Source organism: Acanthochromis polyacanthus, chromosome 19, assembly GCF_021347895.1.
Source record: "Acanthochromis polyacanthus isolate Apoly-LR-REF ecotype Palm Island chromosome 19, KAUST_Apoly_ChrSc, whole genome shotgun sequence".
Taxonomy (NCBI): Eukaryota; Metazoa; Chordata; class Actinopteri; family Pomacentridae; genus Acanthochromis; species Acanthochromis polyacanthus.
Window position 1 is genome coordinate 20,783,853 of NC_067131.1, and position 27,556 is coordinate 20,811,408.

Genomic DNA, 27,556 nt, shown 5'->3' on the forward strand with positions numbered 1-27,556 from the left:
ATTGTCTGTAATGAGTGTGGCTAAAAGATGACTGGGAGCAAAGGTTTTCTTCCAAATTTAAACATTCAAAAAGCAGGTTGTCTCTGAGAAACACAGGTGTGTGTTATGCATGTGTATGTTACGTATGGATACCGAATCGTGTGACCTACATATGTAGCAGGCAGCGGGAATTGATGGGACTCTGAAACACCTCCACAGTTTAGTCAAATGTTCCTTGTATCATTTCTGATGGATAAGTCCTGATAAATCCGCAGTGCTTGATTTGTAGTAAGATCACAATAATGTGTTCGTCAGCAGGCACACACAGCGTTCATTTGTTACAGTCATAGTTACAGTGACACAGTGCTGCTATCTTGCAATGATCCAGAAATCTTTAACAAATCCATGGATCCAGACTATATACCGCATCACTGCCAAAATCTAAACACTTGGTCCTTGTGTCATTTCTGACCTTCCCTAATAATTTCATCCAAATCTGTTCATCCATTTTTGAGTAATGTTGCTAACAGACAGACAAACCAACGCCGATTGCAACACAACTCCGCTGCATTCCTTGGTGGAGTAATAATATTTATGACTACTTATTATATTGCCCAAAAAGAAGTACATTTTACAAATTTTTTTCCAGGTCAACCATATGAAAATTTTATGAAAAGCAATAATAATTTAAATGTACTAAATGGTTATCTACAACTTTGTTCCGGTTTACCGTCATTTACATGATGTGATAAGAAATTGTGTATGTAAACTGACAAAAAATTGTGATGTATTATTCAGGGTCTCGAAAGCTCACCTGGATAAAAACAAGATTCTTTTTCAATACCAAAATGTATGACGAAAAAATCTGAGTTCAGCCGTGTTTTACACTGAATTGAAATTGATTCGTTGAAAGAGTTTAACAGGGTTTGCCACAGCAGTCATTGATACCCTTCCTGTAATGCGACTTGATAATATCTCAAGTCAGGTTTCTTATTAGCTCCACTTTGAAGCAATTCAACAAAAAGAAACCAAAAAAATGACATCAAAATTCTAACTGATGAGGTCTTTCTCATATCAATATGTTTGATCTGTTCGTTCTTTAACGCTGACTGCCGGCTACCAATGCAGTACAACAAAGGCTGCAATACAAACCAATCGGAGCCTGCTTTGAGAATTTAATTCATCATGCTGTTCTTCTCTTTCACTGTGTTCTAGGTGACTTATGGCTCTTTTGACTACACCTCTCTACTGTACCTGTCTGACTACGGATCTGACTTCACTGGAGGAAGATTCGTCTTCATGGACCAAAATAGCAACCGGACAGTGGAACCACGCGCAGGTACCCATCAGAGCTTAAACACTCACTTTGTCTAACACAGGGACACCTTCAAATACATTCACGCTTGACCAGCTAAAAGGAATGATATAATAAATCCAGACTAAAAGGAAGGATATAATAAATCCAGACTATCCGTTGTAACACCTGGCAATTCCTGGCTTTGTCTCAATATGCCTATTAAGCCAGACTTAAAGTAAATGATGCAAGCAAGATAATAGATTTAATTTTCACAGCTGTGTTTAAAATTATAATTGCTGTACTCAGCTGCGTTAGGGAGTCTGGAGGTGATTTTAGCATGCTAAGATGTGTAGCAAGGTGGGCGTAATCCTCTGCAAGTGGGTAATCAGCAGCACAGACTGCTGCACTGTGAAGGTGCAGGGGATTTGGTTCTACCTCACTTCTAGTACCCAGAGGGTTAGTCATCACAACAGCCTGATCTTTTAGGGAATAATGTGGTTTGTGTTTGTCATTGTATGTACATACAATTTGTGTAAATCTGTCAGTAAATGGATGTTTTAAAGCTGCCTGTGCAAAATAGCCTATGTGAGCCATTTTAAAATGGGCGAATTGGATCCGTTCTCTGGGGAGCTTGTGGAAAATAAGTGAAGTTTCCAAGCTGGTCACTTTAGAGGAAAGTGCCAGAATGAATTTGTCAGCTTATTTCAGACCTCCATTGAATTGGATGGTAAATTTACATTCATTTTGCTCTACTTACTCAGCCATTTTGACCATGGACATCTTTTCCTCAAAGCAAACATTGTTGGCCAGTTGATACACAACACACATATATACAGTTTTTCCGAGCTCAAAAATAACACTGTCATGGTGTTACTGTGATCAATCTGTATAAAATTGTTAAATATTACTTGAGGGCCGGGAATCATAGCTGGAAATCATTTATTAGTCTCAGGGAGCCATAAGCCCCCTACATGGTCTCTTTAGACGCTTGCTTCAAAAATGGGGAAAAAAAAAGAAAGAGCAAGCAGAAGTACAGACAAAACTTAGGAAATAAAAAGCAAAACATTTAATACTAATTGACTATCCAGTGTATTAATGCCTGCCACACCAGAACGCAGTGCCATAGATGCAGCCCCACAGCTTTCAAACCAAAGTTGCAAACAGGACACTTTGTTGAACTAATGTCATTGCTCTGGTAGATGTGCATGCCACAACAGGACACATGGGTCCAATATAATGCCTGAGTTTGCACTCCATATTCAGTTACATAGAATTTTGAACCCAAATATGCTGTCAAAGGATTTGATTGTTTACATGTCATGAATAATATCAAAATTGAAAAATTCAACCTCCATGGAATTCCCTAGAACAAGCCTGATCCAGGGAGGCCCCACTCCACAACCTAAACAAGGGTTCCTCGACCATTCCCTGATGGGTCAGAGCTGTTTTGCCAGCACAAAGGGGAGCTACACCATATCAAGCAGATGGGTTTCAATATTGTGGCAACTGCTGGCTAGTAAAAGCTAATCAGTGTTGTCATACCATCTGCTCATCTATCAAAAGTGATTGCGAATGGTGCCGGTAGGGTGAGGTGATTACATAGGACTACAGTCGTGTCCACATTAAGCTGGGTTGTGTTGGCCCTAAATCCTAAAACCCTAAAACAAGTCTGTAAATCTAAAAATGCTGGCTTGACATTGCAGTGTGGGAAATGGAGCCTTGCCGAAATGCTGTCATATTGGTGACAGACCAGGTATTAAACTGAACCAAGAAGAAGAAACATGACGACAACAACAATAACAGTTAGGGGTGTAACGTACACAAAAATCACGGTTCGTTACATATTTCAGTACAGAAGTCATGGTTCGGTTCAGTTCTCAGTTAAGGGGAAAAATGGAGAAAACAACCCTGCTGATATAAGAGCTGGTATGACTTTGTGGCTGAAGTGTGAATGAGAAGGAACTTCATAACGGGGCTCTATCACCTAAAATAGGAAATATGTTTGAATGTAATTGCTTTTTTTAAAAAAACAATACCATTTAGTTAGGCTCTTGTTTACCAGTATAAATATACTACTAGGCTAAAAAACAAAACAAAACACAATATAGTCATTTATCTATAGCAAAGAGCACAGCAATAATGTAAAGTTAACGTAAGATGACATTCATCATAAGTATAAAACCTCAGTTCTCAACAACAGAGTATGGCCGTAGATCTGCTGCTATGAAAACACCAATGGACTTGGTTATTGCTTTAGTCTGTTCTGAATTGCTAGGCAGGTTTGATGAAATGATGTTGGGAGCATTGTTTGTGCAGTTTGCTATTTTTTCCTAGCAGTGGGGATAGTTACGCTTGGATGGTGCTTTTTGTAATGTGTGTCTAAATTTGACATGCTGAGGACCGCTTCACAGTGTCGGCATATGGCTTTCGTCTTGTCCACTTGTTTTTCTACTTTTTCGTACTTCACTGGGAAACCGAAGTGATCCCAAACAGCTGATTTTAATGACGCCGAAGCATCTTCCAGCTCTAGCTTCTTGTTGTTGTTGCTAGCATTAGCCATGAAGTGCCGACAGGAGAATAAACGATCCGTCACATCCTGTGGTTCCCTGGAAACTCCTACTTGTTTTTAGTTCCGCAATACTGCACGACTGTGAGCCGGAGAAGGTCCACCGCAGCTGTGGGCACTACGAAGTTTTAGGTTTCGCAATCAAAGCAATGCTTAATAGTCTTAAAATTTTCGTACCGCGGTACACCGCTGTACCGACTCAAAAGGGCCTGTACCAAACATTTCGGTACCAATCTGTGTACCGTTACACCCTTGATAACAATATACTGTTTTCTTCTTTGCTGGTTTTCCTTGGCTGACTTGCTTATCTGTCCTCTGTACATGCCCAGTAGAGGAGACTTTTCATTTTCATGTTGACACAGGTCTACATATGTCATTGTTGCACAAAAACATTAGTGTCTGTATATAAAAAGTCAGACATCCAAACATTTGAGAATGCCAATCAGTAGTGTTCATACTCCGATAAAGAAGTGGGAAAATAAGAGATCCTATTGATACCAAGCTATACCCAGGTAGACCAACAAAAATGTCAGCCACAACTGCTGGGAAAATTGCTTGGGACGCAAAGAAAAACACGAAAAACTCTAGCTGACATACAGATTTCTCTACAGAATAGTGGTGTGGCTGTTTTGAGCTACACAATAAGGACCACTTGAGTAAAAATGGGCTGCATGGTCAAGTTGCCAGAGGAAAGCCATTTCTGCTGCAGTGCGACAAAACAAACCCCTTACAATATGCTAAACAGCACCTGGACAAGCCTCAAAGCTTCTGGAACAAAATCATTTGGACTGATGAGACTAAAGGCGCATATCCACTAAATGCGATTTCCCCGCACGGCAACGCACTGCATCTGAAAATCGTACGGCCGGCGGCCGGTCACGAGCGGACCACAACATTGTCACATGACCGAGCTTTCAGCTTGACAGTCCAGCAGATGAGTCTGATAAAGGCCACAAACTTTCTCTTTTATTTCAAAAACAGTAATGGTTACGATGCGTGCGCAGATACAGCTGTTATAAGCTTCTCCTCCACGGCGAACTGTGTTCAGCACCTTTTTAAGCACCTTTCCTGCCCCTGATTGGACAAATGCATCGACTCGGGGTCCGGTCTGCTCCTGGATTTCAAGCCGGACCAACATGGCTTCTTGGCTTCAGACTTTGTCTAATATTACAAAAACACGAAAAGTATTTCTAAAAGCATTTGAGTCGAGAAATAGCGCGTCCAGCACCTGAATCTGTCCTCGTTTTAGTTCACTGATGTTTAGTTTAGATGTTTGAGGACAGTTTCACGATGGGTGGAGTCTCTGCACGCTGGAGTCCAGTCTACTCCATTCAAATGAGCTACGGCCCTCTCCGGTAAACACACTGGATCGCAGCTGGAAACACCCCGCATGTGGCATTCTGGTTCGGTTGCGGTGCATTTTCATCTTCGATCCGGTGTGTTTACCCGGAGAGGGCTGCAGCCCATTTGCATAAAGTAGACTGGACTTCTACTTTATGCAAATTGATGCGGGGTGCGGAGATTCCACGCATCGTGAAACTGTCCTCAAACATCTGAACTAGGTGTCAGTGAACTAAAACGAGGACAGAGTCCACTGCTGCACAGCTTATTTCTCGCCTCAAATGCTTTCAGACATACTTTTCGCTGAAGTGTTTTTGAAATAAAATGGGAAAGTTTGTGGCCGTGCCGCTGTGTTTATCCGACATACCTGCCAGATCGTCAAGGTAAAAGCTCGGTGACGTGACCTGCTGTTGCTCGAGCGCTGTCATGTGACAATGTTGTGGTCTGCTAGTGACCGCTCGCCGGCCGTGCGATGTTCAGGTGCGGTGCATTGCCGTGCGGGGAAATCGCATCTAGTGGACACGCGCCTTAAGATTGAACTTAATGACCACAACCATAAACGTTATGTTTGGAGGGCCGTCAACAACGACTATGATGAAAAGTACACTGTCCCGACTGTTAAGCATGGAGTTGGATCTCTGATGTTTTGGGGCTGCGTGAGCTACAGCAGTACTGAGAATCTGGTCAAAATTGATGTCAAGATGAATGCAAAGTGTTATCAGAAAGTACTGGTACTGGTACATTGTTGTGCTCTAATTATCGTGCTTTTAAAATGGCCTCATAGTTTAGTCTGTATGTAAACTTTTGAGCACAGCGTATATATGGCTCCCGTAAACAGTGTCACTCCTGAATGTTGAGGGCTTAGAGACTTGGTTCAGTATGGAAAATCTCTCCCGAGGCTGTTCCTTCTTCCTGAAAGCGTAACTTCATTTCTATTATTCCTGACGGCATGCCATCTCACGCTGTTTATGTTCACCTTGTCCCTTCTTTCACTTTTTCTTTTGCGCCTCTTTCCTCGTTCCCTTTATCTCACCCCCTTGTCTATCATCTCCTGCCCTCTAATCAAACTCTCCTGCCATTTTTGATCAAAAGCAATTCAAACAAAGCCATCTGTCTCTTGTCTCCTTCTCTGTACTCATCTGCAATTTTTCACCTTTAGTCAACTCCCCACAAGCCTCTTACCCAGTCAGTGAGCAATGGCGAAGCGTTGTGGACTGCTGGGAGGGTCATATGATGGAGCAGTGAAGGACGTTGACTGAAGGACATATGATAATAAAGAGTGACTGCAGCTCGCCTGCTGCCTCGTCTCATATGACAGATGTTTTTGAATAGTGCCGCTATCGTGCATCAATGAAATGAGAATAACCTCCAGATGACCGGGAGGAAGGTATCGGTGTAATCTAAACCCAGTGAAAGGTGCGGGTGAAGAAGAGCAAGGAGGAAAAGATGGGACAGAGAAGTGGGATATGCCCCATCTCTTTAAGGTCCATCCTGATAGATTTCTAATTCTCCGTGGAGTTAGAACATGCTTGAGAATCTAAAAAGCCCCTGGTGAATCCCAGCCACTGTGTTTGCACCTGTCACTCATTTTTATTTAGAGAAGTGTGCAAAGTAGGAGACATGGTGCAAAGCCATGAATAATGTATCACCAGCCCGGCTCAAACGCACCCTCACCTCATTGAGAAACACTTTTGACAGCATGCTGGGAAGTTGACTGACATGTTTTGACTTGGTAAAGAGTCTGATCCCTGTATCTGGATGAATGATTAGTTTGTCGAGATAATCATGAGGCTTCGAGGCAATGATAAAGGTGTGATTATAACACCCGGAAGACAAACAGAACTGTCAAAGGGTGCAAAAGTCAAGAGTGTAGCAACAGTGAGCACAAAGGGGACTCAGGTGGAAGTGTTAGGCAAGTTAAACAGGAAAAAGTGGAGGATCAGACGGCGACTGATGGATCTGCTGGATGTGAAAGCATCCCCTATCGGGAAAAGAGATAATGGAGCAGAGGAGCGATCAGAGACAGAAAATGGCTGCGAGATAGATGAAGAGTAGATATGTGATAGAAAGATAGAGTGCTATGCTTCAAATGGCAGAAGGACAGAGGGTGGAAAAGACGTGTCTGCCAGTCAGAGGAGCCAGTAGTGGTTAACCTGCTGGCTAAGATGACCACGGGGGAATAAGATCACCTTAGCTAGGCTGCTGCCTTAAACCCGCCAACTTGACCTTGGTGTCTGCGTGTCTACGAACATACAGACACTGAATACAGGGGAAGCATATAATATGGATAAACGGGGCTGTTATTTCATTTTAAAGATGCTGTGTGCTGATGGGAAAAAAACTCTGATACATTGCATTGTGTTTTCAATTACAAGGGCACTCAAGTAATTTAGTGTAAAGATTACAGACAGAATAGCCAGAATGAAAGCAACAGAAGTTGAGATGTCCTGACCTGTAGTTTCATTTCAGTTTGCTATTTTGGTTCATTCATGCTCTTACTTTCTCCATGCTTGAATAACACAACTCCTTCCTTTGTGGTATAAAACTAAAGTGACACTCTCACCTCCAAGTGGTTCAAAATGTAACTGCTCAGCTTCATACAGGTGACATCCTTCGCGTCTCTTCACTGGCTCCCTGTTCATTTACTCATCGGGGTGCCTGCATAGCTCAATGGGTTAAGCAAGGGTGAGCCATGTACAGGGGCTGGTCCCCGTTGCAGCGGCTTGGGTTCGATTCCCGCTTGTGGCACTTTGCTGCGTGTCTTCCCCAACTCTTCTCCTCTGTTTCCTGTCTGCCTCTTGCTTCACCTCTAAATAAAGCCGAAAAAGGCTCTTTTGAAGCATGCCTATGTCTGACCCCAAGCTACATAGGAGAAATGCTGACCCCATATGAGCCTTAGATCTTCAGGTGGGGCCCCTCTGGCTGTTCCAAAGTCGAGGCTTAAATCTAAAGGTGAAACTAATTTTGCCATCCGGGCCCTTCAGCTTTGGAACGATGAGATAAGGCTGCAGAATCACTGACTTCTTTTATGTCTTCTTAAAACTCATTTTATTGACTCACGTTTGTATTAGGGTGTCTTTTTATTGTGTATTTAAGTTTTTGATGTCTTTCCTTTATGTCTATTACCACTGGCATATTGCTTGTTTTTACACTTTGGTTGTTTTTTTTAAATTTTTGCATTCTGGCCCATTGTGAGTTTTTAAAGTGGTGTATAAATATAGGTATTGTATTATTAAAGCTCAAACACACTGCATCCCATGCTTGCATTATAAAATCAATTCCATGTTTTTTGGTCAGGTCTCATCAGGTACCCACTGTATCTTTCCCATGGCAAGGCAACTTTAAATATGTATCCAGCTTGTTAAAGCCTTGATGGCTTTAACAAGCTCCTTCAGTGCCACAGAACACATTATACAGCTGTCTTTACAGATAAAGTAGTGCTTTCTTGACTGGTAAGCAGACCTTATGTGTGAAATTGGCAGGGTTTCTCTTTAATCAGATTGTTATTCCTTGAAGTTGGGTGTAGGCAGTTTATTTAGGCATGGCTGGGAGAAACACTGTTTCGCACACTGTAATTCAAATGGTCTGGGAGGAAAACTTCTTCCTCAGCAAATACATCATGTCACAGAAAATTTCAGCCAATCTCAGTTCTTTCTCACCAATCAGATAAAGAACAAAAAAATCTGCAAAGAGATCATGTTGTTGATTGTAATGTAATTACATTGACAGCAATTTAGGATATACTATCTGTGGCTATTATCTAATGAGACTCATACTTTGAGTCAATTTTTATTTAATAAAGGCATATTCAACTTTCTAGGGTTGCTTATGCTGCCCATTGATCAGTGTACCCTCATACATTGTGCAGCACGTCTGACCTACGATTAAACAAATTCATGCAGTCTTCTTTGTATGACAGTCATACTTTTTATGTGGTTTTGCTTCATCACGTGTTGTTAGTCTGTTACACAATGAATGTTAAACTAAATCTGAACACACATTGCAATATCTTTCAGAATAAGATAATAGATATTTCTCCCATAACACTGAGGATGTGCTGGTACAGTCTGTTATATGGAGGACCTTCATTACAGAAATCAGGGTTTGAATCCCACGAGAAGCCACAACTAAGTGTTGACTTTTAAGTGTGCTGTTCTATGGTGGAAAGGTTTGATTATACTTAGGGTCTGTGGAAACAGGAAGTTCTATCTACCTACCCTGTACAAATTTCAATCTGCCTCAAACTTTACATGTGTGATGAGAGTCTGGCCACAATCACATCCATTGGCTGATATGCACTTTCATTTGCTGCGGCAGCTGGTGGACATGTGGAACAGCCAAGCTCCAAGGATGCGAAGACTCGACCAATGGTGCTTGCAGCTTTAATTCATAAACTCTTTATGTTTCTCAAGAGCCATAGCTATATTTATATAGCACTTTTCACAGATATAAAAATCACGAAGTGCTTTACATTAAAAGAAAATAAGACATAAAAATACAGTAAAATAAGCCCCACGATGTAGAGCCACATTGTGCATAAAATCACACATAAAATCTTACACATTAAAATCACACGTAAAATCATACACATAAAATCACACAAGTAAAGTCACACACGTAAAATCACATAAAAACATCCACATAAAAGCCCTCTCTCAACTAAAAGCCTGCTTGTACAAAAAAGTTTTCAGCTGCAAAAAAAATAGCAAAAAATCCAATCTAGAGGAAATAAAAACACGTATAATCATTTCTAGTTCAATTTTGGACACTGGAGCTCTCAGTCTGGCAATGTTCCTGAGATGAAGGAAGCAATTCTGCTCTTTCCTCCGTTCCCAGCATTACACACACTAAGTTTGCAGTTGATCAGATGAACGGCTACACACACACAGTCACACACATACACTCATGCAAGCACACTGGCCACATATACAATATATTGCCAAAAATTTTTGCTCACCTGCCTTGACTCGCAAATGAACGTAAGTGACATCCCATTCCTAATCCATAGGGTTCAATATGACATCAGTCCACCCTTTGCAGCTATAACAGCTTCAACTCTTCTGGGAAGGCTGTCCACAAGGTTTAGGAGTGTGTTTATGGGAATTTTTGACCATTCTCCCACAAGCGCCTGTTTGAGGTCACACACTGATGTTGGATGAGAAGACCTGGCTCTCAGTCTCCGCTCTAATTCATTCCAAAGGTGTTCCTTTTTTTTTTGTAAATATATTTTATTAGAATTTTGTCATATTAGAACAAAACACAATACACAACAACAACAACAACAAAAGAAAAAAATATATATAACACTGAGCAGTCTGAGTTGTCAAAGAATAAAAATGAAACTACAAATAAATAAATAAGATGAATATAGAATACGAGCCATTTACCACCGCCATTCCAGACAATTAAATGGGCAAACCCAAACCCCTCCATTTCAATGAACATATGCCTTTCTGCAGAATGTTGCTTAAGTCAATGGGCAGGTATTCCATTAAGGGGCGCCATAAATCCAAAAAGGTGTCATCATTGCCTCTTAACTTTGCACTAAGCCTTTCCATCGGTAATAGTTTGAAAATTTCCCTATACCACTGAGTTACCGTTGGTGGCTTATCTTTAGTCCAATTAAACAATATACATTTTCGTGCCAAAAACAAAAGCTTACATAATTTGGATTTGGTCTTGTCAATTAGCTTATTAGGAGATGGCAGCCCCAGTAGAAACTGACCCGGATCTTTACAGATTCTCAACTTCAGAATGCTGCTAATTTCCTTAGTTATACAAAGCCAGTATTTATTTATTTATTTTTTTTTTTCTTCTTTTTTTTCTTTTTTTTTTTTTTTTTTTCTTCTTTTTTGTCTGCATTTATTCTCATTGTTTAACTCCATGAAAGGGGTGTCAACACTTTATGAGATTAATGCATATTTTAGTCTTGCAGCCAAATATCTTATTATTTGGTGCATGCGTGTGACCATCACCAGCCCTCCCTGAAAGCTAAGCTGACACTTTTTATTACATTACCCTGTTTAAGAGCCAGGGAGGGCAGTGCTACACCTCAGTGGTGATGTGAGGGGAAACAAAGGGGTGGACAGGACGAGAGGGGATGGACAGGGACAGGGTCTAGCAAGCAATGCTATTACATCTGAAGAATATCAGGTGTTGTGCTATTCCCAACTAATAATTACCCATCAATAAGACAAAAAAGCAAACACATACACAAGAGAACAGAAAACCAAACAAACAATAAATAAATAAATAAATGAAAGAATAATTAGCCAGACAGTACTAAACACCATAGTTGTGGGTGTCATGTTAGTATAGAGTGGAATAGGCCAGATGATACTAGAGGAAGATACTAGAGAAAAGGAGAGAGGGTTTAGTTTGAGATTAGACTCTGGAGAGAGTCTCAGCACATTCCGGCGGGTCCCATCACTGCTCAACAGCGGAACTCGACAGGAGCTGGTGGGACCTGAGCAAACATGCACATGCAAGTGTGAAAGACCCCGAAGCCCAGAACAGCCATCACAGCAGTGCAGTGCCAAGCCGACAGGGCACCCCCCCACAGGCCGAGGAGCCACGGGGCAGCGCCCCCAGAGAGCAACCGGGGCCACCATGTACCACACGGACCCCGAAGACAAGAGGGCGAAGCTACCAACACCCCCAGCACGCCGGAACCGGCCCAGGCAGCCCGGGGCAAGCGGACCCACCCGCCACCCAAACCCCAACCCCGCCCGCCCCAGCCCCCACCAAACCCCCACACCCCACCACCCCACCCACCCACACCCCACCCACCCCCCACCCCCAAGGCAAAGCCAGTATTTAGAAATTTTTGGACAACTCCATAGACAATGCAGATATGTCCCGTTTGTATTTTCACATTTAAGACACTATTGTGATCTGCGTGAGTCTATCTTATTCAGAAAAACCGGTGTCCTGTGCTGTCTGTCGTATTTTATACTGAGTTTCCTTATATTTATTGCTGAGAAATAATGTGTGAATAGATCGAATACAGTCTTTCCAGCCGTTATCGTCATAATGACATTGAAGATCCTCCTCCCAATACTTAATCAACTTTCCAATATTATGTCCATTATAGTCCTGCAAATTGGCACAAAATTGCTTGATGATCGATTTCTTTACATTAAGATTCATTACAAACTTCTCAATGGGTCCCGGTAACACTGTATCTTGAGTTGTTCCCAAACTTGTCTGGATAAAATGCCGACCTTGTAAATAGGCAAAGAAGTCCTTCTGTGGAATTCCATACTTGATCTGAACTTGTGAAAAGGAGAACATTGCTGTCAAATTATTTTTATCCCTGTACTATACCACCTTTTAAATATAGCACTTTTAACCCCAGGAGTGAAATCAGGATTAGTAATTAAAGGTGTTAGATAATAAAGATTAGGAATATCAGAAGTGTATTTGTTCATATCTCGCCAAACCTTTATAGTGTTGTCAATAAGTATATTATGTGTTCTTTTCTTTCCCATAAGTTCACTTATCAAGGAGAAGGGAGTACACACCCAAGATTCAAGTGAGTTATCTTTATCTTTTAAATATGCATGTACCCACTCATGAATAATTCTGCCATGGCAGGACCAATTATAATGCATAATATTCGGAAGAGCTAGTCCACCTCCATTTTTGAGCAGTTGTAGGGTTTGAAAGCTTAATCTGGGCTTCTTTCCTCTCCAGATAAGTTTTGAAAGATCTCTCTCAATCTCCCTCACCATTTTCTTAGTTAAAAGTATTGGAAGCATTTGTAAAGGATAGAGAAGCCGTGGTAACACATTCATTTTGATTAAATTTCAGTGTGGGACCTTCGTTAAAATCCTTGGTCGTCCGTACAGCAAATTACGGACGACCAACTCCTACCAAATCCAAATTTTTGGTAGTCCGTACAAATTTCTGGTCGTCCGTAATTCGCGGCATTTTTTTTTAGTTGAAGCAAAAAATAAAATTGATTAAAAAGTCACTTTTTTAAAAATCTTTAATTCTATCTTGTGTAGCTTTAATACTACACTCCAGTAAGACTTAGATCATCATCCTGAGATCATTATGATCACTTTTAATATGGCAACTCTACAGAAATAACATTGAAAATTTAAATGTAGCATCAAGTCCTCCAGTAGCCCTGAGATCATCATCCTGAGATAATTTTTAACATAACTATGTACATTATTACTAGTATCATCTGACTAACATTGAAATAAACTTCTCTGATAAGCAAATATGAGATATTATAATATCATCATCATCATACCAAGTCTATATATCTTCATATCCAATACTAATATCTTCATATTGTATCTCCACGTAGTTAGCACAAAGTCTCTTAGTTAGCACAAAAATATCACAAAAATGTCATACCAAAAAAGTCCTAAGACCACATCATCCCTGAGAATATTCCTTGATAACAAAACCCAAGCGTCGGCCTTAATAACCTGTGTGATCCAAACTGAGACCTGTGTGGAGATGTGGGAATTGAACCTCCAAACATCGAATAATAAGAAAAATCGGAAATGATAACTCTTCATTATCCATTATATCCCCCTCTGTACTGTCATTCAATGATCAAAGCGAGACCCCGAAGGAAAGTTGGGAAGCGAAGCAATAAATATAAATAAATGGTTAGAGTCGGAATCGACATCGCTCAACATCCACACGGACCCCAACTGGAAACTGAAACCTGCGCGAAAGCGATGCGCAATGACACAAGATGGCAGCCTCCTGCAGGTTGAGAACCGAGAAGTTATTCGTTGTTTTAAATTGGTAAGAAATCATTTAATATGTCTTTCTGAGCGGCAGTCGTCTGGGCGGACGAGCAAGAATGTAGATATCGTAATGACGAGTCGTCCGGCCGAGTTTCAGGTCGCTACGGACAAGCGGACGAGCGCGAAGGTCCCACACTGAAATTTACTCTACCCATCCAGGATACTGGAAGATCCATCCATCTAATAAGATCTCCTTTAACATTCTTATGGACCATATCCATATTTTTCCTCAGAATACTCCTAACATTTGGCGAGATATGAATACCTAAATAGGTGAATCCAGAGTCAGACCAAGTAAATGGAAAATTATTAATCCTACTACAATTTCCTAATGGCATGGCGATTGTTTTGCTAAAGTTCACCTTGTAACCTGATAGAGAACCAAATGTTTCTATAACTGACATTACAGCCGGAATGGACACCTCGGGATTGGTAATAAACAGCAAAACATCATCTGCATAAAGCGCAATTCTATACTCCGACCCTTGTATTTTATATCCAAATATAGAATTGTGACTTCTGATAGCCTCGGCCAGTGGCTCGATAGCCAGTGCAAAAATTTGCGGAGAGATCGGATCTCTTTGGCGCGTTGATCTTCCCAGTGTGAACTCTGTTGATCTGATGCCATTTACTATCACACTTGCTTTAGGAGAGATATATAACAGTTTACCAGATCAATAAAGCCTTTTCCAAGCCCGAACTTCTCCATAACCGCAAACAAATATGACCACTTAACACTAGGGCTGCAACAACGAATCGATAAAATCGATAATAATCGATTATTTAAAGCGTTGGCAACGAATTGCATTATCGATTCGTTGTGTTGCGTGATTCATGTCGTGGTCGCGGAGCCGTCTACTTCACCTGCAGAGCGAGTTGAACAGAGCAAGGTGGAGGCAGGTATTTTCAAAGGGAAGTAAATTCAACAAATGAAACATGACCAGCACGGAGAAAACAGTTTGACTGAAGTCTGGGAGTATTTCACGCTTCACAAAACAAAGACATGCTGCGTGTCCACTACATGCGAATGCACGCATCTGAAAATCGCACTGATGCCCGACGGTCACGAGCGGGCCACTACGTGGTCACGTGACCGCGCTTTCAGCTGACGGTCGGTCCGATGAATGAGTCTGGTAAAGACAGCGGCTCGGCGGCAAACTTTCTCTATTATTTCGAAAACACTTCAGGGAAAAGTATTTCTAAAGCATTTGAGGCGAGAAATAATCTGTGCAGCAGCTGAACCTGTCCTGGTTTTAGTTCACCGACAGCTAGTTTAGATGTTTAAGGACAGTAGAAGTTATAAAAATGAGCTGCAGGTAAACACACTGGAGACGCAGCTGGAAACGCACCAACCGGCCACATGCGATGTGTCGCATCTAGTGGACACGCATCTTAAGTCATTGCATTATCCTACATTTGTTCCGTTTTAAAGTGAGGAAACGTAATATCAGTCTCTCTGGTAGCTTGTCTGATGCTAGGGTTAGCTTATTAACTGATTAATGACAGAGATGGAGCGTGTGACTGTGAGAGATAGGTTTTATTTCACTTCCATCAGCTTAAGCATGGTTTGAATATGCATTACATAACTTGCACACTATAGTGGTAATAATTTGAAAATTAAGCCTCAAGTTTTTATTTTCTGACAACATCTGAGTGAAGACTCTGGTCTGTGTTGGAGTGAGGCAGGATGAATTGCATTGATAGGCTTTATGATGAGAAAGACATCATGTCCACCACAGCAAGCAGCTGTCTGACAGAGAGCATCCTCAACATGAAGGTCACTGACATGAAGCCTCTGTCTATGGTTGAAGATGAAGGCTTCCCTATAATGATCTTATTTGTTCTGTCATTCCAAATCTTCTATTTCTGAATAAAGAGGCAGAAATTAAAAATGTTTGTTTTTATCCGATTCATCGATTAATTGAAAAAATAATCGGCCGATTAATCGACTATTAAAATAATCGTTAGTTGCAGCCCTACTCAACACAAACGCTTTTTCAGCATCAGCCTATATAACTAAGCCTTGTGTTTTAGTGACGTTGGAGTGCTCAATAACATTCAACAGCTTTCGCATATTACTAAAAGATAATCTATTCTTAATAAAACCAGATTGATCTGGTTTAATATGAGTTAGTAAATAGTTTTCTAGTCTACTTGATAATATTTTTGAAAAAATCTTGCTGTCTACATTTATCAAACTCATTGGACGATAAGAGCTACACTGATCAGCTATTTTGCATTTTTTAAGAATTAAAGAGATGTTTGCCGAATATAATGTAGATGGGAGAGTGCCCATTTCGACCGAGTGCCGGAACATGTTTAAAAGTGGGCCAACTAATTGATTTTGAAAAATTTTATAAAATTCTGGGCCTAACCGTCAGGCCCACCCACTTTACCACTTTGAAGGCATTTAATTGCAGTTACCACTTCTTCCTTTGTTATTGGTCTTCCAAGAACAGCCTGATCTTCTACTGACAAGGCTGGTAAATTAAGTTTTTCTAGAAAATCAGAAACAGCATTTTGTGGGACAGATACTTCAGATGAATATATCTTTTGGTAAAAGTTTTCCATTATATTAACCAACTTTCTACTTTCATGATGGTTTTGGCCCATTTCATCTTTTAGTGAGGATAGCGTGCGTATCTTGTCTGCCAGCTGCCAGCCTGGCCAGCAGTCGCCCAGGCCTGTCTCCCATTTCAAACAATCTGTGTCTAGCATAGAAGATACTAGCCTCAGCATTCTGGGTTAATAGTTGGTTTAAAGCTGAACGGGTAGCTTCTGCCTTTTTATGCAAAGCTAGTGTAAAACCAGACTTAAGTTGAGTTTCCAAATTATGTAGCTCCCGTTCCAATTTTAATTGTTGTTTAATAGCCTCCTTTTTTCTAGCTGTACTATAAGAAATTATGGCTCCCCGCAAAAAGGCCTTGAAGGCTTCCCAAAAAATGGATGGATTTGTATTTTCATTATCATTTGTTGATATAAACAGTTCTATTTGGTCTCTAACAAAAGTTACAAACAATGGGTTGTTTAAAAGCGATGGATTAAATCGTCAGTTGCGTGGTATTTGTTGTAACTGAGGTGGTAACACCAACATGCAAACATCTGCATGATCAGATAGTAACCGTGTACCAATACAACACGCCTGAACTCTGTCCAAAATTACCCTGGAGGCAAAAAAGTAATCAATACGAGAGAAACTACGGTGTGGGTTTGAATAGAATGTATAATCTTTTTTAAGCGGATGAATAGCTCTCCATACATCAGACAGTTGTAAATCGGAACATAATTTTTTAGTTGCATCTCTCATTTTAGATGGCATGTTTTTAACTGGAGGGCTTTGATCTATCTCAGAATCCATGGTACAATTAAAATCACCTGCAAGTATACCAAATGCGGTCATATTAGAAGAACTTTCGACTAGAAGTTTAGAATAAAATTCTTTCAAATAAATGCTTGGAGCATAAATACATCCAATTGAGATATTTTCCCCATACAAGTAGCCTTTGATAAGCGCATATCTACCCTGATCATCTGTAATGCTGTTTTCTAAAGTAAATGGGGTATTTTTATTAATTAATATTGCTGCACCTCTCTTATTAGATGAAAAAGATGAAAAATACAATTGACCAACCCATTCTCTCTTTAGCTTTTTATGCTCCTCATCAGTGAGGTGTGTTTCTTGTAAAAGGGCTATATTGACCTACTTCTTAAACCAGGTTAGTATTTTTTTTACGTTTAACGGAATTATTTATTCCTTTGACATTCAGAGATATATACTTAATTGTACTCATCATAAGATAGTTATTTTGTATCTTGTAATTGTGAAAAACAGTATATAATACTATTGAGAAGAAATGGCCCTTGTAAGATTCCCCAGAAAAAACTGCATTAAAAAAGGCAAAAGACAATGCTCAGACTGGCTCAAACTAAAAAAAACAAAAGAACAAAAACAAACAAACAAAATGATCTTGGGTAATAAAAACATATGGCCACAAATAGACAGAACATAACACCCAAAGAACAGAGGTAGAACAATCCTCAGAAAAAAAAACTGTTCGGGCCTCTCAGGCCTGGGAGGAAACAACACCTGTTGTGAGCGTGTGCCACAGGGCAAACTCCCATTTTCTGCCCACATAATGGCACCCACACCCTCCCGACAAAACTTTCAGTCTGTAAGTAGAAGTTATAGCATGTTTTTAGCTTAAAACATAAACCAAACCAACAGTCACTGATGTATTTTTACTCAAACTTAGCTGGAGTAAAACGAAACAAAACGTTACGTTGACATCCGAATCTTACCCTGGGCCATCCATTGCTTCAACAACAGTTGTAGCATCTTCAACAGAGTCAAAGGAAAAATTCTTACTATTGTAAGAAAAACGCAGGGTTGCTGGGTATTGCATTCTAAACCTGATCCCTTTGGCGATCAGCTGCTGACACACCGTGTTGAACTTCCTTTGCTGTTGGAGCACCTTTTGTGGAAGATCTTGGCGAATGGTGATCGTAGCTCCTTCGAAAAATAATTTCTTCTGCTTGCTGAGAGCCAGCACCTTCATCGCATCTGTGGAGTAGTGAAGCTTCATTATAACGGCCCTCGGCACACCTGGTCTTGCCTGCCCCATGCTCCTGTAGCAGCGGTCCAGCCGTATCCTGCCCTTCTTGGTTTCCATGTTAAGTAGAGTAGGCAGCCAAGTCCCAAAGAAGGAGATTGCATCCTTCCCTTCAATACCTTCTTTTACCCTGAATATTCTGATAATGTCTCTACGGGATCTGAACTCTTGTTCATCCATACAGCTTGTAATCGCAACAAGTTTACTCTCCGCTTCCATCATTCTTATCTCCATATTGGCGATAACGTCCTCCGCCTCGGAGATGCGGTGTTCGGCTTCCCCCAGGCGCTTTGTGTTTTCATCCAATGTGGTTTGAATTGTGTCCAGCTTATTCGAGATAATCACCATCTTTTCTTCAACCACAGCGGCAACCGTGTCTCTGATATCCGCTGTTAAAGCTGCAAAGTCGAAGGGATAGACCTCTTTAGCTTGGCTAACTTCCATCGTACTCCCATCGTTAGCTAAATCTGTAGCATTAGTGCTAGTCAAGTTTCGAGTGTTGTATCTCGCTGGTTTTTTGACGATATTTTCAGGTCCTTTTTTGCCAGACATGTCTAAATAACTTCCAGCAACTTTCTGTATGTAAACCAGCGATGTAAATAAACTTAAAACATTAAAATAAGGAAAGTTTCATCGGGCGCTCTCTGGCACTGGACCTCTCAGTGTGACGACATACCGGAAGCCCCCAAAGGTGTTCTATTGAGTTGAGGTTAGGACTCTGTGCAGGCCAGTCAAGTTCATCCGCACCACACTCTGTCATCCATGTCTTTATGGACATTGCTTTGTGCACTGGTGCACAGTCATGTTGGAAGAGGAAGGGGCCAGCTCCAAACTGTTCCCACAAAGGTGGGAGCATGGAATTGTCCAAAATGTCTTGGTATGCTGAAGCATTCAGAGTTCCTTTCACTGGAACTAAGGAGCCAAGCCCAGCTCCTGAAAAACATTCCCACACCATAATCTCTCAGCCACCAAGGGGGTCAGTCAACTCTGCCCCAGCCAAGTCGGCCCCATACCAAGTCGGCCCCTAGTCTACTCGGCCCCATTATGACAGCAATTACAGGCAGTTTTTGCAGTTATTGCACTGACTGCAGTTGTTGCAGTAAATGACAGCTGACTTAGCTAACAGTTTTCTCCTTTAGGCTTGACTTAAAGCTAGGAAGCTAGAAATTGAAAACAGGATTTCTAGACTTCTGTCAAATGAAATTAAAACTGAATTAGTGATTAACTCCAAATAGTAAAGCAAATAAATATAAAATACCTCAACTGTTTAGCTTACAGAGTTGTTTGCCAGTAACTGAACTGTTTAAGTATACACCCGTGGGTAATCTTCTGAGTTAATTGCTTGATTATAAAAGTAACAGGTTAGCTTGTAGTTAGAGTATGCTAGTATGCTTGGTATACATGAGAATATTGTATGTTTCAGTAGTTTTCAGTGCATTTTACTACACTTAATGAAAGTAAAGTAGAACGTTTTCAGTCAGTTGAGTTAGATTTTTACTCCATTGTATGAAGTTCTGGATAATTGGCCTTTCACAATCACAGTCATTGACTATTCACTGATAGTCAACACTGGCCTCAATTGTGTTTGTGATAAGGGGCCGAGTTTGCATGGGGCCAACTTGACTATGGGCCGACTTGGTTGGGGCCGACTTGGCTGGGGCCCGACTTGACTGTGAACCCTCCACCAAACTTTACACTTGGCACAATGCAATCCGACAAGTATGGTTCTCCTGGCAAGCGCCAAACCCAGACTCCTCCATCAGATTGCCAGATGGGGAAGTGCCACTGGTCACTCCAGAGAAGGCGTCTCCACTACTGTAGAGTCCAGTGGTGGCATGCTTTACACCACGGCATCCGACTCTTTGCATTGCACTTGGTGATGTATGGCTTGAATGCAGCTGCTCGTCCATGGAAGCCCATTCCATGAAGCTCTCTGCGCACTGTTCTTGAGCTAATCTGAAGGCCACATGAGGTTTGATGGTCTGTAGCGATTGATTGATATATATATATATATATATATATATATATATATATATATATATGTATATGTATATGTAGCCGCAAGGGGACACAAGCCAGTGTCTTATTGTGCTGGTCCCAATCCCGGATAAATACAGAGGGTTGTGTCAGGAAGGGCATCCGACATAAAACTTTGGCCAAATCAATCATGCAAATCAAATGTATGACTTCCATACCGGATCGGTCGAGGCCCGGGTTAACAACGACCGCCATCGGTGCTGTTGACCTACAGGGTGCCGGTGGAAAATGGACTACTGTTGGTCGAAGAAGGAGGGGAGGAAGGTGTGTTCGTAGGAAGAGAGAGAAGAGGAACACCAAGAGTCTAGGACTGAGAGTAGGGACTTTGAATGTTGGAACTATGACAGGAAAAGATAGGGAGCTGGTTGACATGATGCAGAGGAGGAAAGTGGACATACTGTGTGTCCAGGAGACCAGGTGGAAAGGTAGTAAAGGTTTAGGAGCAGGGTTCAAGTTGTTCTACCATGGTGTAGATAGGAAGAGAAATGGAGTAGGAGTTATCTTGAAGGAGGAGCTTTTTAGGAATGTCCTGGAGGTAAAAATAGTGTCAGATGGGGTGATGAGCATGAAGCTAGAAATCGAAGGTGTGATGTTCAATGTTGTTAGTGGGTATGCTCCACAGGTAGGATGTGAGCTGGAGGAGAAGGAGAAATTGTGGTTGGATCTTGATGAAGTGATGCAGAGCATCCCTAGAAGTGAGAGAGTTGTCATTGGTGCAGACTTCAATGGACATGTTGGTGCAGGAAACAGAGATGATGATGAGGTCATGGCCTGGTTTGGTATCCAGGAGAGGAACGCCGAAGGACAGATGGTGGTTGACTTTGCAAAAATGATGGAAATGGCTGTAGTGAATACTTTCTTCCAGAAGAGGCAGGAACATAGGGTGACCTATAAGAGTGGAGGTAGGAGCACACAGGTAGACTACATCTTGTGTAGACGGTGTAATCTGAAGGAGATCAGTGACTGCAAAGTAGTGGTAGATGAGAGTGTAGCCAGACAGCATAGGATGGTGGTGTGTAGGATGACCCTGGTGGTGAAGAAGATGAAGAGGGCAAAGGCAGAGCAGAGGACCAAATGGTGGAAGCTGAAAAAGGAAGAGTGTTTTATGACTTTCAAGAAAGAGTTGAGACAGGCTTTGGATGGTCAGGAGGTGCTTCCAGATGACTGGACAACTACAGCAAATGTGATCAGGTAGACAGGTTGGAGAGTACTTGGTGTGTCATCTGGAAGGAAAGGAGATAAGGAGACTTGGTGGTGGAATGAGGAGGTGCAGGAGTGGATCCAGAGAAAGAGGTTAGCTAAGAAGAAGTGGAACACTGAGAGGACTGAAGAGAGTAGACAGGAGTACAGGGAGATGCAGCGTAAGGTGAAAGTAGAGGTGGCAAAGGCCAAACAAGGGGCTTACGATGACTTGTATTCCAGGTTGGACAGTAAGGAGGGAGAGACTGACCTGTATAGGTTGGCAAGACAGAGACAGAGATGGGAAGGACGTGCAGCAGGTTAGGGTGGAAGTGTGTTGACAGGTGCCAATAGTGTGATGGGAAGATGGAAAGAGTACTTTGAAGAGTTGATGAACGAGGAAAATGAGAGAGAACGAAGAGTAGAAGAGGTGACTGTTGTGGACCAGGAAGTAGCAAAGATTAGTAAGGATGAAGTGAGGAGGGCATTGAAGAGCATGAAGAGTATTTCTGTGGAGGTATGGAAGTGTCTCGGAGAGGTAGCAGTAGAGTTTCTGACTGGGTTGTTCAACAGGATCTTAGATAGTGAGAAGATGCTCGAGGAATGGAGGAGAAGTGTGCTGGTGCCCATCTTTAAGAACAAGGGAGATGTGCAGAGTTGTGGCAGCTACAGAGGAATAAAGCTGATGAGCCACACGATGAAGCTATGGGAAAGAGTAATTGAAGCTAGACTAAGGGCAGAGGTGAACATCTGTGAGCAGCAGTATGGTTTCATGCCAAGAAAGGGTACAACAGATGCAATATTTGCTTTGAGGATGTTGATAGAGAAGTACAGAGAAGGTCAGAAGGAGCTGCATTGTGTCTTTGTGCATCTGGAGAAAGCTTATGACAGGGTGCCCAGAGAGGAACTGTGGTTTTGTATGAGGAAGTCTGGAGTGGCAGAGAAGTATGTTAGAGTGGTGCAGGACATGTATGAGGACTGTAAGACAGTGGTGAGGTGTGCTGTAGGTGTGACAGAGGAGTTCAAGGTGGAGGTGGGACTACATCAGGGATCAGTTCTGAGCCCCTTCTTGTTTGCTATGGTGATGGACAGGATGACAGACGAGGTTAGACAGGAGTCTCCATGGACTATGATGTTTGCAGATGACATTGTGATCTGTAGTGAGAGCAGGGAACAGGTGGAGGAGAAGCTAGAGGCATGGAGGTTTGCCCTGGAAAGGAGAGGAATGAAGGTTAGCCGCAGTAAGATGGAGTATCTGTGTGTGAATGAGAGGGACCCAAGTGGAAGAGTGAGGTTACAGGGAGAAGAGATCAAGAAGGTGGAGGATTTTAAGTACTTAGGGTCAACAGTCCAGAGCAATGGAGAGTGTGGAAAAGAGATGAAGAAGCGCGTACAGGCAGGCTGGAACGGCTGGAGAAAAGTGTCAGGTGTGTTGTGTGATAGAAGAGTTTCAGCTAAAATGAAAGGAAAGGTTTACAAAACTGTGGTGAGACCAGCCATGTTGTTTAGTCTGGAGACAGTGTCCCTGAGGAAAAGACAGGAGGCAGAGCTGGAGGTAGCAGAAGTGAAGATGCTGAGGTTCTCTTTGGGAGTGACCAGGATGGATAGGATCAGGAATGAGTACATCAGAGGGACAGCACATGTTAGGCTTTGGAGATAAAGTCAGAGAGGCCAGACTGAGATGGTTCGGACATGTCCAGAGGAGAGAGAGTGAATATATTGGTAGAAGGATGCTGAGTTTCCCACTGCCAGGCAGGAGGCCTAGAGGAAGACCAAAGAGGAGGTTTATGGATGTGGTTAAAGAGGACATGAAGGTAGTTGGTGTGAGAGAAGAGGATGCAGCAGACAGGGTTAGATGGAGGCAATTGATTCGCTGTGGCGACCCCTGAAGGGAAAAGCCGAAAGGAAAAGAAGAAGATATATATATATATAAAGAGCAACTATATCTGTCCAAGGAAACCATCAGTATTGACTGCCACCTCTGAAATGTATTTATACTCAAAGCAGAGCATTATTAGTACACTTCATCACTGCAGTCTGAATGTTGCTGTACATGGTCAGTGTCCTGTTCCTCCTGAATGTTAGCAACATTAGCAGCTAAAGCTCCCTTTCTGTCTTAGCCAAATTTGGTATTAACATCAGCCTCATGGAGTTAACTAGACCAGACAGCTGTCGGACACCTTTTTTTTTTAACAAGGGAAGTGCACCTAATTTACTTGGCCATTGCATGTAGTTCGCAAACACACCTGTAACTCCACCTCATCAAATAGTTACAGGCTCCACCTGGTGGTGAATCCAGGTACTATCTGAAATCTGCAATATATTTTCTGACATAGATGATCTGTCTTTGTGATTGAATTATTATTGGATCAACATTTTTTTGGGGAAATGTAAAATGCAGCACCCCTGTTGCTGTTTCCACAAACCCATCTGTAGTAATCTACGTTCACTATAAAGCATTGCAAACAAGTCCATAAGATAAGGGATGACATCCTCTGATATCTCTAATGCACCTCTACATATTGATGCACAGTGCCCTAGACAAATGGAAGGTGCTTAAACTGCTTTCCGTCCTCTCCCGGGTTTTAAATTGTGGCTAGTCACATTGTAAAGTAGGTAACTGCACGTGAGAATGCATTTTCCATCTAAGATTTGTATCAAATGCTCAAGCTGATGGCTAATTCAGCATCACCCACATCCTCTATCCTCATCTAACTTTCAGCCCTTTCATCCCCAGAGACACTGTACAGCCTGTGTGATGACTTTGCAGCTAATTAATTATGAGCCTGTAGGAGTAATCAATACATTGATGGGACAGTGTGTCGATATGTGGTGCACCTTGTGACAGTACGGGTGCTTTTTTTTATGGGCAGCAAAGTTTAGTGTCTGCATCGGATGAGTCATGCACCATTTAGCATCTTGTTAGCATTACGCACTCATCCCAGTTGGGTTTCTGAAGTTTAAAACCTCATTATGTGCAAATCAGTGATGCGCAATTGTTTATAAAAAGCAAAATCAGGTTGGAGGCATGACTTCAAGAGCAGCTCTTGGTGTTTAGCTGATGACAACGTTAAGTAGTAAAAACTAGAAAAACTGCACCAGTTAAAATAGTAGTGCCCCGTCAAATTTAAAATCCCCTTTATAATTCATTGATTATAGATCCAGGTCCATATAGGATGAAGTCTGAGTCCAGACTTGGACCGTAGTCCGGCAGTTCACTAACTGCCGGACCTGGGGTCTAGTATGTAGTGGATTAAACGAAGCCTTGATTCAGAGAATTTTGCCTTGAGGAATTTTAGTAATAGAATTACTCAAATAACGAGGAATCGTTTCAGCCCTAATCATGTACCAATCATCATCACTGATAATTCCTGATGGCTATGGTTGGTTTCCAGTGTCATGACACTGCTTTTCTGCTATGACTTTAGAAATGATTATTGCATCTTGACCTACCTTGTAACATTGAAATTTCACAGTCTTCTCTTCTGCCCACTGTGTTTAGGTGCTGTTGAACACCAGCATATAGCAGATGTTTAAGTGAGAATTGTTGTTTGCAAAAATAATGTACAGGCCAAATGCTTTTTATTTTGTTTACATACACATTACAGTTTTGTCCAGCCTGTGTGTGGTGAATGGTTTCATGAAGTTTTTTCACAGCAAACATGGCATACAACAACAGAGATATATTAAACATTTGTCACCTTTAAGTCCAACTTGCCTTGTGATCCAGCCATTTGCTGTTAGTAGTCTATATATGGACACTACACAAATATGCCAGTATTTGAGTACATTCTGGAAAAATTATGATCCCTGAGACATTTTTTCAGTGTTTACATTTTTCAAAAATAAATTATTTTTTTTTGCATGCCTTTTGTTTTATCTGCTGAACTGAAAATGTCATGAATCACAGCCCCAAAACCAAATGAGTACTGCTCCCTGAATTTTATGGACCATTGCACCACTAAGATTTACATAATGCCGTAATATCAGCACTGTCTCAGGCACTGATGATGACACACTGCTGCTGCAGCTGCTTCATACTGAACAACAACCCACATTCATCCATCCATCCATTCTCTATACACCGCTTTATCCTCACTAGGATCGCGGGGGGTGCTGGAGCCTATCCCAGCTGACTCGGGCGAAGGCAGGGGACACCCTGGACAGGTCGCCAGTCTATCGCAAGACTACATATACAGACAAACAGTCGCACTCACATTCACACCTACGGACAATTTAGAATAATCAGTTAACCTCAGCATATTTTTGGACTGTGGGAAGAAGCCGGACTGCCCGGAGAAAACCCTCGCATGCACAGGGAGAACATGCAAATTCCATGCAGAAAGATCCCGGGCCCACCCCAGGATTTGAACTGGGGATCTTCTTGCTGCAAGGCGAAACTGCTAACCACTTTACCACGGTGCAGCCCTACCCACATTCAATTTACTTCTAATATGTCCTTCTTGTACAGCTTACAAACATGAAAATACATCTTCTCCTGCACCTTGTATTGCTCGAACAAGCAACCAGTCGACAGGAAAATGGGCCAATGTCAGTTTGCAGGCTCGTTGGTTAAAAAGCTACTCCATTGCAGCACATTACACAGCTTGAAAACATTGCTGCAGAGGTAATTTGGGTCTAGTTAGGTGCTTTCGTGGTCTTTACTTTGTCAGCCCATACATCAAAAACCAAATTACTTTTTCTCCTGCTCTTCTTCCCGCTGCTGTCAATCAAACAGCAATAGGACCCTGAAATGCTGATGAACCAAAAGAGGTGTTAAATAAGAAAACAGACATTAGTCTGCAAAAAACTGGTAAGTCTATATGCAATATGGATAAAATATGAAGATAGTAGGCAAGAAGTGCAGGAGCAGCTACAAAATGTGTTGAAGAACAAATTATATATAAAGTATAAAGAAAAATAAGCTGTAATAAATAATAAAATAGAAAAAAAGGATTTTTCAGGATTGAAATCTGATGGTGTCTTGTGTCTGCAGATAATAAATACTGTTACTAGACTTGACAAAGACAATGCTTGCAATTATTTGACTGTCTTGGGAATCACAGACAGTTCAGGTCTATATTTGACTGATGTGACTGTCTTAAATCCTGGTGGCTGTTATAACAGCGGTGGCTGAAATCTAACAGCAGCAGACACTAAAGACGTTGATCCATTGGTCATAAAATCTCTCTGACTGCTCCATCCTGAATATTTTAAGCCACACGCTACAAGCAAAAATCATGTGGATTTTTCAGTGTGGACTTGCTGCAGAAAATGGTAGTATACTTGACTAATCACTCACATTGAGTGCTGCAAGCCCCACTTGAAAAGTTCCTGATCCTTCAGAAAGCATTAAACCCTGAACAGGGACTTGGGGATCAAACTGTCTCCCTGTTACTTAGTGTACGCCCTGGGTTTTAGGTCCAAATGCAGGTGGAGGAAATCAGAAGTTTCTTGTTCCCTGGGGAAGGTTTCTGCTATGGAAACTCTAACCCTTAAATCAGGGGTGCACACACTTTTCCAGCATGCAAGCTACTTATAAAATGACCAAGTCAAAATGATCTACCTACTATAAATTTGCAAAACATTTATTTATTTATGAATATATTGAGAATTCTTTCTATGAACCATAAATGTTGGTGTACCTTGCATAACTACATGAATCCATATTGCTCAATACAACTCTGTGCATTTTTTGTCATTACCTTACTCTGATGACTTGCACTGAATGGAATCAGCCAGGGATGCATAGTCCGGACAGTAGCTGCTGACA

At 41.6% G+C, this 27,556-nt stretch overlaps 1 protein-coding gene across 6 annotated transcripts in view; it reads left to right on the forward strand.

Annotated features, from left to right (window-relative positions):
• The window catches only part of uts2r2 (urotensin-2 receptor 2), an 83,546-nt gene that overhangs the window by 23,457 nt on the left and 32,533 nt on the right, over window positions 1-27,556 (forward strand). For all 6 annotated transcript variants that reach the window (XR_007937898.1, XM_051939234.1, XM_022201475.2 and 3 more), the window contains exon 8: window positions 1,195-1,318. Coding sequence is in view for 5 of the 6 variants with exons in the window: in XM_051939234.1 (XP_051795194.1) it covers window positions 1,195-1,318 (124 nt within the window). In the remaining variant the exon portion in view is untranslated. The remainder of the gene's footprint in view (window positions 1-1,194; window positions 1,319-27,556) is intronic.